The 13,522-nt window shown below is 32.7% G+C and overlaps 1 protein-coding gene across 5 annotated transcripts in view; it reads left to right on the top strand.

Annotated features, from left to right (window-relative positions):
* Sox102F (transcription factor Sox102F) overlaps positions 1 to 13,522 on the top strand; it is a 615,532-nt gene that overhangs the window by 487,461 nt on the left and 114,549 nt on the right. For all 5 annotated transcript variants that reach the window (XM_074170029.1, XM_074170028.1, XM_023174652.2 and 2 more), the window contains one exon: positions 2,763 to 2,907. In XM_074170029.1, coding sequence (XP_074026130.1) covers positions 2,763 to 2,907 — 145 coding nt within the window. The remainder of the gene's footprint in view (positions 1 to 2,762; positions 2,908 to 13,522) is intronic.

Raw genomic sequence — 13,522 nt, 5'->3', positions numbered from 1 at the left:
TGACGTGAAGTCGTATTGAATACATTGAATGCTACACATTGAAATGTTATCCGGTTTGTAAATGAAAAGGCAACGATTATTCCGAAATATCGATGTTCGAAATTGCCGATGGCAGTCTTCCATATAGATGAAATTTTACCTCTTCCGTATACCAATCCTGTGAATGATATCTGATTCAATTACGAATGTGTGGAGTACAAACTGAATAGGAAAAAGTGAATTTTATATGATTCATTGTTTATATAAAAGTAGTTGTTTCGAAAGTATTTTTTCTTAGTGTAATTCAATATATATATGAAAGTAGTTGTTTCGACAGGACTCTTTCTACTAGTTTTTGTCTGGAAGTTACCCCTTTGCATGATCTTTGTGAAAAGTTTTTTTTTCGAAATTAATTGCTTTCTTCCTTTCTCTGAAAGATTCTCACATTTTTTTGTATGATGATGGAGAAGTAGAAAGTCAAAATCTTTCCTTCCCAAAAATAATCTTTCCCAGAAATTTTTCTCTTTCAAGTATTATTATATTTTTACAGTTTCATGAAATAAAAAATAGTCAACTAATGTTACGTCCAAAATTATCCATTTAGCCAAATAAAATCAGAGATATAAGTAGGTACCTGTATGTATCATACTATCACTTAAAGTGACTTGAAATTCTGATCTAGAATTAAATGTTATGTTTTATCATACATTTCACTCCATTTGTCACAATAATACAATTATAGAAGCGAATTATTTATTCTATACTGCCTGGTCGGTAGCCGGGCGGTTCGACGTGAGTGCTTTGTTCACTCAGTCAATCGGCCGATGTGTGAGTCGATGGTTCAAGCCTCAGGCTGAACGCTCGATGTCGGAAAATGTCTTGCTCCCTGAGTGTTTTTTTGGCGTGCGCTTCCTATACTGTTGGAGTTACATGCAGATAATGTACCATAAGATTGTTTATCTCAAATAATCGTTCAAAAGTTATCACGATAAGATCAATTTGACGCAATGCAGTAGGCCATTACGCGTCGCGTCTACTGTAAGACGACGGGGGACGATGCGCGGGTTAGAGGGGCGGTCTAAGCAATGGACCGTCATCGCCAAGAACGCGATCCGAAGGCGGGTAGACGGGTGGGGGCAGACGTCGTTGACTGTTGTTTTGGTTTTGCGAATTTCTTTATAGGTTGCATAATTTGATACTCAAAGCTATTCATTACTTAGTGCATAGGCATATTTTTGAAGTAAAAATACGAATAACTAGCTGTTGCCCGTTCTTATATTAACGTGCAGCCTAAGATACTGAACCTAGAATTTTGAAATATGCAGGTAGGTTCTTTGTATAGCGTAAGTGAGCATCAAGAAAAGGAATCAAGAATTTTCACTTCCAAGGGGGGAAAATAGGGGTTTAAAGATTATATTGAATTTGGAAACCTTAAGTTTTGGGTTAATAAAAAAATATTGTAACTATTTGTTCAAAATGGTCTGTCACGAAACATGATATGACAAACCAAATTCTATGCGGGTGAAGCCGCGAACAAGAACTAGTCATGCATGAAGTATTTAGGTTTCATTGACATCAACTACTAGCTATGATTATTAAACCCCTCTTTTGTGAAGACCTCGATAGTCAAGTCCCAAGCCACACCAGGGACACCCTGATATTTACTTCCAGTGAATAGCATTGTATTCGTTTTGATGATACATATTCAATTAAATGCATGACAAGTACACCTTTTGTCAAATTCAACTTGAATCTATCTTATCCTGAACTAATCAAATGATTTCCATTGAAATTTCATAAATAAATGAAATAAAATCAGTTTGATTCACCAGTCATCGGTGAACTATTAAGATGAATAAACCTCTGAAGAAGCCAGTCACTCGTGCTGGCGAAACGTTAGGAAACAGTTCCAAACCACGACGGCCTTCAACCCCGAATGAAGATCGTAACAATGAATTTGATAAATGTATTACCTTGTGATGAACAAATTTTCCAAAAGTTATCGAAGGATTTGGAAATGATTAGACCATATTGCTATTATTAATTTCGAGTATTTTCATTGTGTATTTCTTTTCAGTCAAGTGATTCATGTATACGAGCTCTAGAAATATTCCTTTCTCTTGAAGATGATCCTCTTGAAGATGATCACTTGGTGATTGAAACACGTATCGAGTTGTTAAAATAACGGATTGATGTTGGGAAAAAACTTCAGTGATATTCAATGTAATTTAATTTCGATTTTGAAACATGCAATTTGCCACACAAAATGATTATTTGATAGCGTCAGCCTTGATGCGTTATAATTTGATTTCCTTTGATCTCCACCTATAATGCTAATATGCATCTATAAAATAGTGTGATACCTCGCACTATCGACGTGTTTCTATCAAGTTTTTGCAGTCTGCAGAATTTTTCCATCTACATAAATTTATACCGGGTTCCGTAATTTACATCACACGATACATTATTCAGTCTATGAAAATTCTTGTTCGCATAACCGCATATATCGAATGAATGCTTAATACCCTCTTTCACATAGCGAATCTACGATCAGAAAACTTTTCTCAGAGAAAGTCTGATTGAAACTAACATCAGCATAGCGAACATTATCTTACGGAATCTCTTATGAAAGCTCAGCGTTCTTCCGAATAATGTCATTTTTTCTTTCATCGCTTTGTCGGGAATGGAGAAAAGTATACGTTTCGCGCTGTTTGAAGTCTCATGATTTTTGCAAGCAATGTTGTCGAACAATTGGCAGTTATAGATAACAATCTTCTTTGCAGAGACGTTGAACCTACAACGGCTATTCAGCAGGCGCTTTCCGGCGACAATATTATGGAGAAAGACAGGAAATTGTCAGAGCTCATTTTCCAGCTTCAAATGGTTAGGGAGCAGCTACTCACACAGCAACAACAGGAAGCGAATAAGGTAAGTCCAGGACTCTTTTCTGTCACTGATATCTACCGCACAAATTTGTAAAAATTATATATTTTTTTGCTGGATTGCAGAATATAAAAACATATGTTTGTGATAAATGGAAACTACTTCACTTAGGAATTATATTTTCAATGGATTTACATTATTGATAGATTTCCTTCAATTATAAGTGAACTATATTTTCAGAGAATTTCTCTTTCAATCTAGATATATATCTAGATCTAGATATATATATTTTTTAAATTTGCCTCAATTAAATTATGAAGTTTAAAAAAAATGATTCATGTATCACTGAAATTCAACAAACACAATAATTCAATTCTTTTCTAAGGAATATTAATAAAAAGTAAAACGGCGTGCCACGCCGTTTCACTTTCTATTAGTGTTTTGTAAAAATGAATTGTTTTGATTGTTGCATTTAGGCGATACATGAATTAAATTGATTGTTGTTAATTTTTATTCGGCGCCACGGTTGAACGGCGTTTTGTCGTACTATAAATGAACTGCCATATGTAACACTTGAAGTTCTTGATGAATCCGCTCGATACCAGCGCCGAATTAAAATCATCAATAATCGTTTTAAATGTATCTTTCAAATACAACAAACATTTTAAATTTGATTCTTTGTCAGAAATTAGCTTTCCAAAAAGATTGATAAAATAAAATGATACTTGCTTGAGAATGTTTTGCACAAAAGTTGTAACAAAATTTCAAATTGAATGCATTAAGGTGAATGTTAGAAATATTGAATATTTTCAATAAAATTTAAATATAACAATCTTCATTATTCATAGTAAAATATTTAGTATGGAAAGTTAATTTGCTATTTTCAGACAAACGAAAGCCTATTTTTATTACCAACAATGTTTCATGGGAAAACTTTGACAGTCATTCAAATATATTCATTGAAATTTTATTCCCAAACTTACTGTCAGAAAGTAAATTTAACATCTTTCGACTGCACTTAAACATAAAACGATTGTTTTTTGAGGATTTTTTCCTTATAACATTGCACGCTTATTAGTTTCAAGAAATATCTGAATAGATATAATATATTTCAATCTGGTTGTCTTCTTCTATAAAATTAGATCAGTTGATACTTATATTTAATCTTTATTTACCGTATATAAAAATGTATAAAATATCAAAATTATCTTTATAATGAAAAGTCATGTCATAATCATATGACATGACTTTTCATATTAAAAACATCAAATTCTCATTCATTCATTTTTCGTTTCTTTCTTCTAGTTTTCTTCTGTTCTTTCCTTCTTTTTTTATTGTTTTATTGCAAAATATTTTGTATTAATATGAGTTAGCTGTTGCTGGTTTGATGGAAGAGCAATTTCTGCCTTGATTTATCATGTGCAGATGTTGAATTCTGCAGTTGGTTAGGTTAGTATCTCTTGTGCTGACTACCTATCCTTTCAAAAAAAAGAATTTATTACTAAATTGATGGATGTAGCCGTTATTACCTGGTAGGAGATCGTCATGGAAAATAAGAAATGAAACTTTCTAATATGTTTTTACCACTTTTATTTGTTACCAATGTTGTTACTGCAGTTCCGTCCTATGAGAACAGTTTCAAACAATTACAATGAACTGTTCATTATTACAATAAACTGTCTATTGTAATTGTTTGAAAATAAATGGCCTTGTATATATAGGACGAAACTGCAGTAACAACGCAGTTACAAATAAAAGTAGTTAAAAACATAAAATGTTTTGTTTTCGTTTTTCATGCATTTATTATTATTATCATTAATAACTTGTGGAAATGTGCTAACATAATATTGACTCAGATAACTGGCAAGAAAGTTATGGACTGAAAAGTTCAATTCGAGTAGTTTTCTCGAATTCAAAAACAAAATATATTAATCTTACTTCAAATGCCAAATGCCAGCCTGACAAAACTGATCAGGATTAATTCTTTCATATAATTCCGTACTGAGAAGTTCCATAGTTTTGTTATTATACCTGTTCTGTAGAGCATTTTGTCGGTAACTAATCAATAAAAAGTAATATATGTAAGTTTCCTTTTTTATGAAAAGATTAATCGAAGAAATGATGGTTTACAAATATCATAGAGTGACATACTACAAAAGGAGTACCAAAGGGATTGAAAAAAAAAGTTGCAAGGTTTTTGCAATATTGTTCATTTGTTAACATATTTATAAAAATAAATTATTGGTCCATGAATTCACTGAAATTATACTGGAAGTTTCATTCTCCAAAATGATAAATGTATTACCTATTGAGAATATTATCAAACGTTCAAAGATGAATACTATAAAAAGCAACATTGAAAATTGCTATTAACTGGTTAACGTTCCACCTTAGTCATAAATGGTAGCCAATGATAGTTTTCAGGATTATTGGTTATACAATACTTTTGGTCGTTGTATCTATTTACATATATGCAAAATCATCTATTTCAAGACTCCTCAAGTCCTTCAACTTCTACGTAGCGACTTTTTTTTAATGTAACTCTTGATTTCTCTAAAAATTATATTGAGGTCCTCTGAAGCACAAGTGAAATAGTATCAGTGCAGTGAACAACTTAACACTGCGACTCAGCTACACCTCCGGTGGATTTCCAACGTGACTGGCGCTCTGTGCGATACTCACGTTAAACAATCTGAAAATGGGCATTGTTTCAAGAGTGATTGTCGTAACTGTGACGGATCCCACGCGCAAGCAAGCCGCTATTGGCTGGCACCGGGCCGGACCCCTTAATCCATTGGTCATTCCAGTGACGGATGAGTTGGTTTTGTCTGCTCTCTGACAGGTGGGATAATAAACATTGCTGAACAATGGCGAAACGAAAATATGTCTGCGCACGATTAGGACACTGCCAAATGGAGAAGATTAATAGTTCCTGGTCGGCGTTTGACGATTTTTTCGGAGGGGATTTACTGTGTGCCAAGTCGACTTGATAAAATATCTGGGGGTTTGTTGGAGCGATTTGAAGTATCAACACGTTGGAATTGATTTCATTTAGATCAGGTCCATTTGCTTAATTGAATAACGTACTTATATCCTTCTAAAAACATTATTTCAAATTCACTTGAAGACACCATCATGTTACATATCTCAAATGGCAGTAGAGCCTTTATAGCTCGGTCAAGTTTTCTTGTTTTCTTGATCTCAGTGAATTAGGTACAATCCTTTAAAAAATCTATAAGATACATTTTGGAATATTTAGTGATATTAAATTAGCAGAACTGTAACCATAATGAAGAAAAAAGAATTGAAACTTTCTATGTTTCAACCACTTTTATTTGTAACTACCTAATGTTACTACAGTTTCATTCTATAAGGACAATTTCAAACTTGTACATTAAACTAATGTATCTATGAAATGTATGTTTAATGTACAAGTTTGAAAATGTCCGTATAGGACGAAACTGCAATAAAATTGATAAAAAACATAGAAAGTTTCAATTCTCTTTTCTTTAGTATGATTTATTACCATTTGTTGCCACAAAACAGAAAACGAAGAGTCATCATTTTTGAAATGCATGCATTAAAAATATTCTATATATAGGTACGTGTATGTCAAAAGCTAGTTTATGGATTTTATTAAAAGAAACGATAATATAATACACACCTATCTATAATTGATAAGTTTCGATCTTGTGTGGGATATTAATTACAATAACTTGAGAAATGATTAGAAAATCACTATAAGGGATGTTACATTTTCATTGATTCTTAAAATTTCGTCAAAAATAATAGATTACCAATTCTCTAATGTTGTTTATTATATCAACTCATATACGAGATTGTTGATTATATTCTAGTTTGCTTTTTTCGGACAAAAGTGGTGTGAAAATACGGAGATAGAAGATGACATTTTCCGCATTTGAGACAGTGAGTTAGGTACTGTTTTTTAGTTCGCACAAAAGTCTTCAGAAAATATTTCCTTAAATAAGAAGGTAGATATTTCAAAAGATATAATTTCATTCTGAATTTCCTTCACTTCTATACTCCATGAGCTGTAAAATCGAATTTTGACACTTTAAATAAGAAACAATATCTGTAAAGAAGGTGAAGTAACCAAAACCGGAAACTTCACCAAAATTTAAAAAGTTTAGGTAATCTCAGTTTGCCATTGAATCTTAATAAGGAGACACTTGGAACACAGAATAGAAACAGCGTTGAATCTTCAGTGATGTTGCTTCCAGCTAAATATACAGACAAGACATACCTGTAGCCTATCCAATTTCAATGAATTTTATCTATCTATAAAGAATCAACATCCTGTATACACCCCGGTACTTCGTGTGGTTGTTGTTCGGCGTACAAGTACAGATGTGACACCATTAGTTTGGGAATCGACGCATCCGAATGTGACAAAGAGGTACTAAAAATTAAGATACGGCCTATTTTGCATGGATAATGCACCGTATAATATACATTTCGTTTGGCGATTCAAGTGAAATGTCAATAAACTACTTTTTCTTGATGTCATACTAATTATTTGTTAGACTTGAAAAATTACATAGATAATATGGTTTAATTCATTCGTTTTATCCAATCATTTTGGTTGATTTGAAAATAGAATCACATATATTCATGTGAATCCAATAATGAATTGAATTAAGTAGGTAGGTAAACGTGATCTCAAATATTATTTTTATTCTTTAAGAATATATTATGGAGAGATTATTATTTATCATAATTGTTTTGAAAAAATATGTACTTGATCTGTGAAGATATAAATAAGAATTGCGTGAAAACGTTACTCATTTATTCTATTGGTATCGAGAGAAGAACTTAGATTATTTGAGTTGGTTCCAGATTATATTACACTGAATTCAAATATCTATTCACCTTTTTCCACAAGACTCGAGTATAGGTAAATGTAGTGCAACATAATCCTAATTTAGTCAAATTTGAATAATTGTATCCTCGAATCAAATACCTATACCAATTCTCTCTGTTTTTATTACTTTCTTGATTCAAAAATGAAACTACATATCTACTTTCTCAATATATAAACATATCTAGTGAATATTACATATCACTTACTACGGGAACAAAACTTAGATAAACCATTCAAATTTGTTCGTAACTCCAAATATTATCTAATGGAAATAAATTTTTACTTTTATTGTTAGAGCAGGAAGATTCTCAGAAAGTTTTATAAAGGTCTATAATTTTCCACTTGTATGTCGAGTTTGAAAGCAAGCTAAAAATTCATTACATAAACTATATTTTCAGAACTCTTTACTTCAAATTGATCATTTTATTGTTATAAAGCCACAGATTCTCACGGCCGAAGTCATGCACGAATGAAAAAAACAAAATATCTACTAGTACATAGGCCGTTGTCGAATGGAACTAAATTACCGTACGTTTCGTCTGCTACTGCAGACATGTGCGTTATTTTTGAGATAGGTATAACTTTCGTCCACGCGAAATTTTTAATAAACCATTAAAAATTAACTCGAAAGTTCAAAAGAAGTGCATAGAAAATGGATACTTGGATCCAGCTGGACTATTCTTTTTTCTCTGCTCAACTCTGTTCTGTGAATTGCGATTTATGTTCTAGTCCAAGAAGAAATCCCGTTCGGTTCAGGAGTGTATGGGATTTATTACTATCACACATCCTGTTTTGGCAATAATAAAACAAACGTATAAACTAGTTACCAATTTAGAAATTAGGAAACAAATTATCCAATTCAATTTGGTCATTTCGAGTAATTATTTCGAATTAAGTAGGTATATTGATTTACAAGCCTTTCAAATAACTGAGTTTGAACCTTCCTCTTCCAAATGAAATTATTATTGAACTCATGCCTCTCTGTCAAAAGATGCTTTCCAAGCAGAAACTACTTATATATACAGGGTGTTTTTGATAAGGCGCTTTATTTCGAAGATACGGGGCGAAAAATAATTTCGACAATAACAATTTTGGTAATTTTAAAATTATCAACGTAGTCGAAATAAAAGTATAAGGTACTACACGGACCTATCAAGTAATAAAAAATCTAACAATTCCGTTGGTACCTATAAACAACATTCCAATTACTACAAATGGCTGCAGACATTCAATTTGAATACTATGTCTAGTAAGTACCTAATCATTTGTATGTATCGAATAGGTTGAAGATTGACTTTGTCTATCAAACGTGCATTTTCTGTGTTCAATATTAAAAGTCTTGTTAGTGAAGTGCTCTATCATGAATGACTATAGTAACGCAGAGATAGCTGACATGCATTTCATTTATGGACTTTCTAATGGCATTTCATTAGAAGCTAGGTGGTTGTGCACTGAACGATTTCCTAATCGTAATGTGCCTATATAATATAAAAACCTCCCGAAGTATACCTCAACGACTTCGTGAAACAGGAGCATTGAAGCGAAATGGGGGACCAGGAAGACAAATGACAGTAAGAACGGTAGAAGTAGAAGAGAATATGCTGGCCATAATAAAAGAAGATCCAGGTACCTCTACTCGAAAAATTGCAAATACTTTAAATGTAAGAACCGGGAAGATTTGGAACATTCTTAAAGACTATTTGTTATACCCATACCAAATTCAATGAGTTCAGGCACTTCTTCCTGCAGATTTTCTTCTACGTATTACATTCTGGCAAAGGCTTTTGCACACATTTGTTGAAATCTCTCAACTGCTTACGCTTATTCTTTTTACCGATGAAGCCAGTTTCTCAAGAAATACCATAAGGAATTTCCACAATAACCATGTTTGGCTGAAGAAAATCCACATATCGTGCTTGAAGATCGCTTTCAACATCAGTTCTTGTTGAACATTTAGGTGGGAATTGTAGGTGATTTCTTAAATGGACCCGTGTCTCTGCCAGAAAGACCGGCGAGATATACCGCAACTTTTCAGAACAAACGCTACCTCAGTTTTTGTACCATGTACCATTGGTTACAAGAAATGCAATGTGGTTTATGCACGATGGTGCACCAGCGCATTTTGGAATATTGGCTCGAGAGTTTTTAACAGTAACACTTATGATCTGCTCGATCACCGGACTTAAACCCCCTAGAATATTTTCTATGGGGCCACCTAAAGTCCATCAGTTTATACTACTCCAGTGTAAGATCTGGAAGATTTGAGAAGTCGAATAATTGCTGGGTGTAACGCAATCAGAAACGATCCTGGTGTTTTTGAAACAGTTCGGGAGTCGATGAGGAGAAGACTGGATTGTTGCATCCGAGCGGATTCTAGTCATTTTCAATAATAGTTCTTGTAGATTTAGAAACATTGCATGTAATTTTTGGTAATAAATTGTTATTGTCGAAATTCTTTTTCGTTGCGTATCTTCAAAGCAAAACGTCCTATCAAAAATTATCAAATTTCCTCTAGAAATCACTTTCCGATAGTGGAATATTCAATATTCTGCAAAACTTACTATCGAATGCTACTACTTTTTGCTGATAGAAATGATTCAAGAATTATGCATATGCATGACAATGTCCATATAAGATTGATTGTGGAAAATTGCAAAATCATTTTCAATTCGATGTTGAATCCAATTGGCGGGTATTATTTAAATCATCAAATATCGGCCATCGTAATCATTTTTTTTCCAGGACTATCATTTCGTCTTCTTAAATATACCCTATTTGAACACATCAGAGTCGTTACATTACTATCATTGTAAATGATGTAAACCATAAAGATAAAACAGACCGGCAGCACACTCCTAATAATAATAAAATCAACTTTCTATATCTGAAGTATATTCATAAACTGATTGAAACGATTCGAATCTTTCGAAGTGAACCATCAAAAACTGAATTTATTGTAATACAACCACTAGATTCTTGCTTCGAGACTTTCACAGTGAATAATTTAAAGAGGCCGCGGCGTATAAATGTGCATGGATAATACTTTTACGTCTTATTGTATACGACTTGGTAAGGTCATAAAATTAATAGAAAATCAGTAAATCTAAGAAGCAAGTACTTCAAATTGTTTTCTCAAAGAGTTCATCAAGTTCATGGTTATTTCTTCGAAAGCCTTTCGATCCATCTTGCATGTAAACTTTTATTGAAAATACTAATTTTCAGCAGATTTCATTTTGACCATTTTTTCCTAATAAGTCTCAGAAAAACAATATTGCCCCATCAGTTTGTTTGTTCATAAATTGACCAACACCAGGAAGCCAATTATGAGCTGGTGGCTAGTGAAGGTGTGCGCTGTAGGCCTCTTAGATATCCCTGGTTGTTGATGGTGTACCTATGTAATCTTTTCCAGATGATGATACATGTTCTCAGTTTCTGACGATGTGTGGTGAATTACCTCTTCTCCAACTACTCCTAATCCCTAGATACTTTTCCTTCAGACTCAAGGTTGTTTAAGAAGAACTCTTGATACGTATGACCGCCAAGACACCTGTATTTGTACTATGTTGTGGGTTGGCTTATAATACTATTAATAACGTTGTTGAGGGGTTTGAGAATGAATATGCAAAATTTTCTTGCAACATGTTCCTGAATGACTTTCGGCTGAGAATAAAAACAAATGATTTGTGTTTATTTTTCTTATTTTATATACCGATGACAAACCAATCTAGATCCCATAGATAGTTCGTTAGCTTGTGGGTCATGCTTACTTCTTAAGATCAGTTGAATTAATACGTTATTTGTAGCCAAGGCAGGTACCACCGATGGAAATAATATAGTAATAGTTTTGTGTAACAAAATGTAGAAAACATTTTTCCCATACACAGATCAAATATAATGTATCTCAATGCTTATGATGCTAACCTATTAACATCATTAGGAGAGGAAATATATCGGGTTTGCGATTGAGGTATTCACAAGTATTTTTTTTTGTTTTGAGACGGACAATGATTATTTTTCGAAATGTCAACGCTCTGAAATATATAAATTTCAATTTCTCCATCGATAATTCAGTGTTTTAGGTAAAATTACTAGCCATTTGAGTGTTTCAAATCATGCAGTATCTTTCAAGGATTGAATTTTTAATTTGCCCTTCATTACACTTCAGCAGATTCACAATTGATCAGCTTTGTTCATTTTTCAGATGGTGCTGGAATGTTACAGACCCAAAATATAGTATGGAACATCAACTCCTATAGAAGTTATCTTTCAAAAAATATAAGTGAATTGCCTTTTTTGTAACTAGTTGAGAAAAATTTGATGTCTACAATGGAGTAATTAAGTGTCACTTTATACGTCTGCTTTTTGCTGATTCGTGAACAAATCAAAAAAAAAATTATGTAATTATAGTTCGAAAATTTTTTTTCTCTCCAATATTATTTTTTGTTTGTCAAATCATTTTCGAAATCTGGCACAAAGTAAAATTTTTCGAACAAATTTTGGAGATTAGTTTTTTGGGAAAAAATATTGTTCCATGTGAATGATATTTCAAATCATTACTTTTATACATAACATTGTGTATATAGCGTTCCAATATATGAAAGATATCTGTTTCAATTTCACAACTGAAGTTTGAGGTATAAGCTGAATGGGAAAGAGTGATTTTCGTGTAATCAATTCAATGTTCATGTAAAAGTAGTTGTTTTGAAAGGGCATTTTCTGAAATAAATTCCTGCATATGCTCCATAGAGATATTCATATCTTTATGAAGAATTTCTATATCAGAGCCATTTTCTTTCTCTGGAACTACCAAAAAACATGTGAAACTTATGCATCTTTTGAATAACTGATGCAACGCTATTTTTGGGCTGAGATGTTATCTAAAGGGCGATCTGGAGTAGTTTGTGGTCTGATGTCATATATTTTGAGATCATTCGACTTGAAATTTGAGGGTTTTTAAATATTTTCTTCCTTCATTGTCAAATTAAGATGTGTTCTTATTCATACGTAAGCTACAGTAATGATATTAATCACGAAGTATACCACTTACTTTCGGACACAAAAAAAGCAACAGGTAAATACAACATATTCTAAAATCTCATCACTGACAATCAACTTCTATTCTTCATATAAAAAAATAACCCGTCAACAATATTTTGTTAAAACATTCACGTCGTTGATGAATTACTACCATTAGTTTTCGTTACCTTTATTATTCATTATGCTCGCCTGTCTTTCGAATGTAAACTAAACCAATCAATCTCCCGAAGTCTTCTGGTCCACGAGAGTCCCCAACTGGACTTTTCGTGTCCCTAATTATTCCAACACGCATGTTTACTAAATTAAAGAGAATGTACGCACGGAATTTTATTAATCGTATCGAATAAATATTCGTCCCGGGACGATACGTCAGAAACAATTAATTTGGAGAGATTTACGATAACTGCTCACAGTATCCTTAATTGTGCTGGTTATAAACAATACAAAAACTTTTCGAGACATACTTGAAATGCTCAAGTGGGCCTGTGAATATAAATACCACCGAAGATAGGCATCAGTAGATATATTTATTATTTTAATAGTCAACTCATAACAAGACCTACGGGAAATATCACCAGATACTTGATTACTAACAACTCTCTGATTAACACAATGAGATTCTGGGATAGATTGTGTAATATCTTCTTTCGGAATTTAGTCGACTCTTGAAATGAGTATAACTTACTATATGAAATGCGACCTGGGAAAAAAGAAATATAGTCGAATTCATTTGAAGGTGGA

The sequence above is a fragment of the Leptinotarsa decemlineata genome, unplaced genomic scaffold (genome assembly GCF_025532065.1).
Source record: "Leptinotarsa decemlineata unplaced genomic scaffold, Ldec_3_MD MMD2_P_RNA_scaffold_6, whole genome shotgun sequence".
In the NCBI taxonomy this organism is placed as follows: domain Eukaryota; kingdom Metazoa; phylum Arthropoda; class Insecta; order Coleoptera; family Chrysomelidae; genus Leptinotarsa; species Leptinotarsa decemlineata.
The sequence above is the reverse complement of the archived record's forward strand: the minus strand, read 5'-3'. Positions and strand labels throughout refer to the sequence as shown.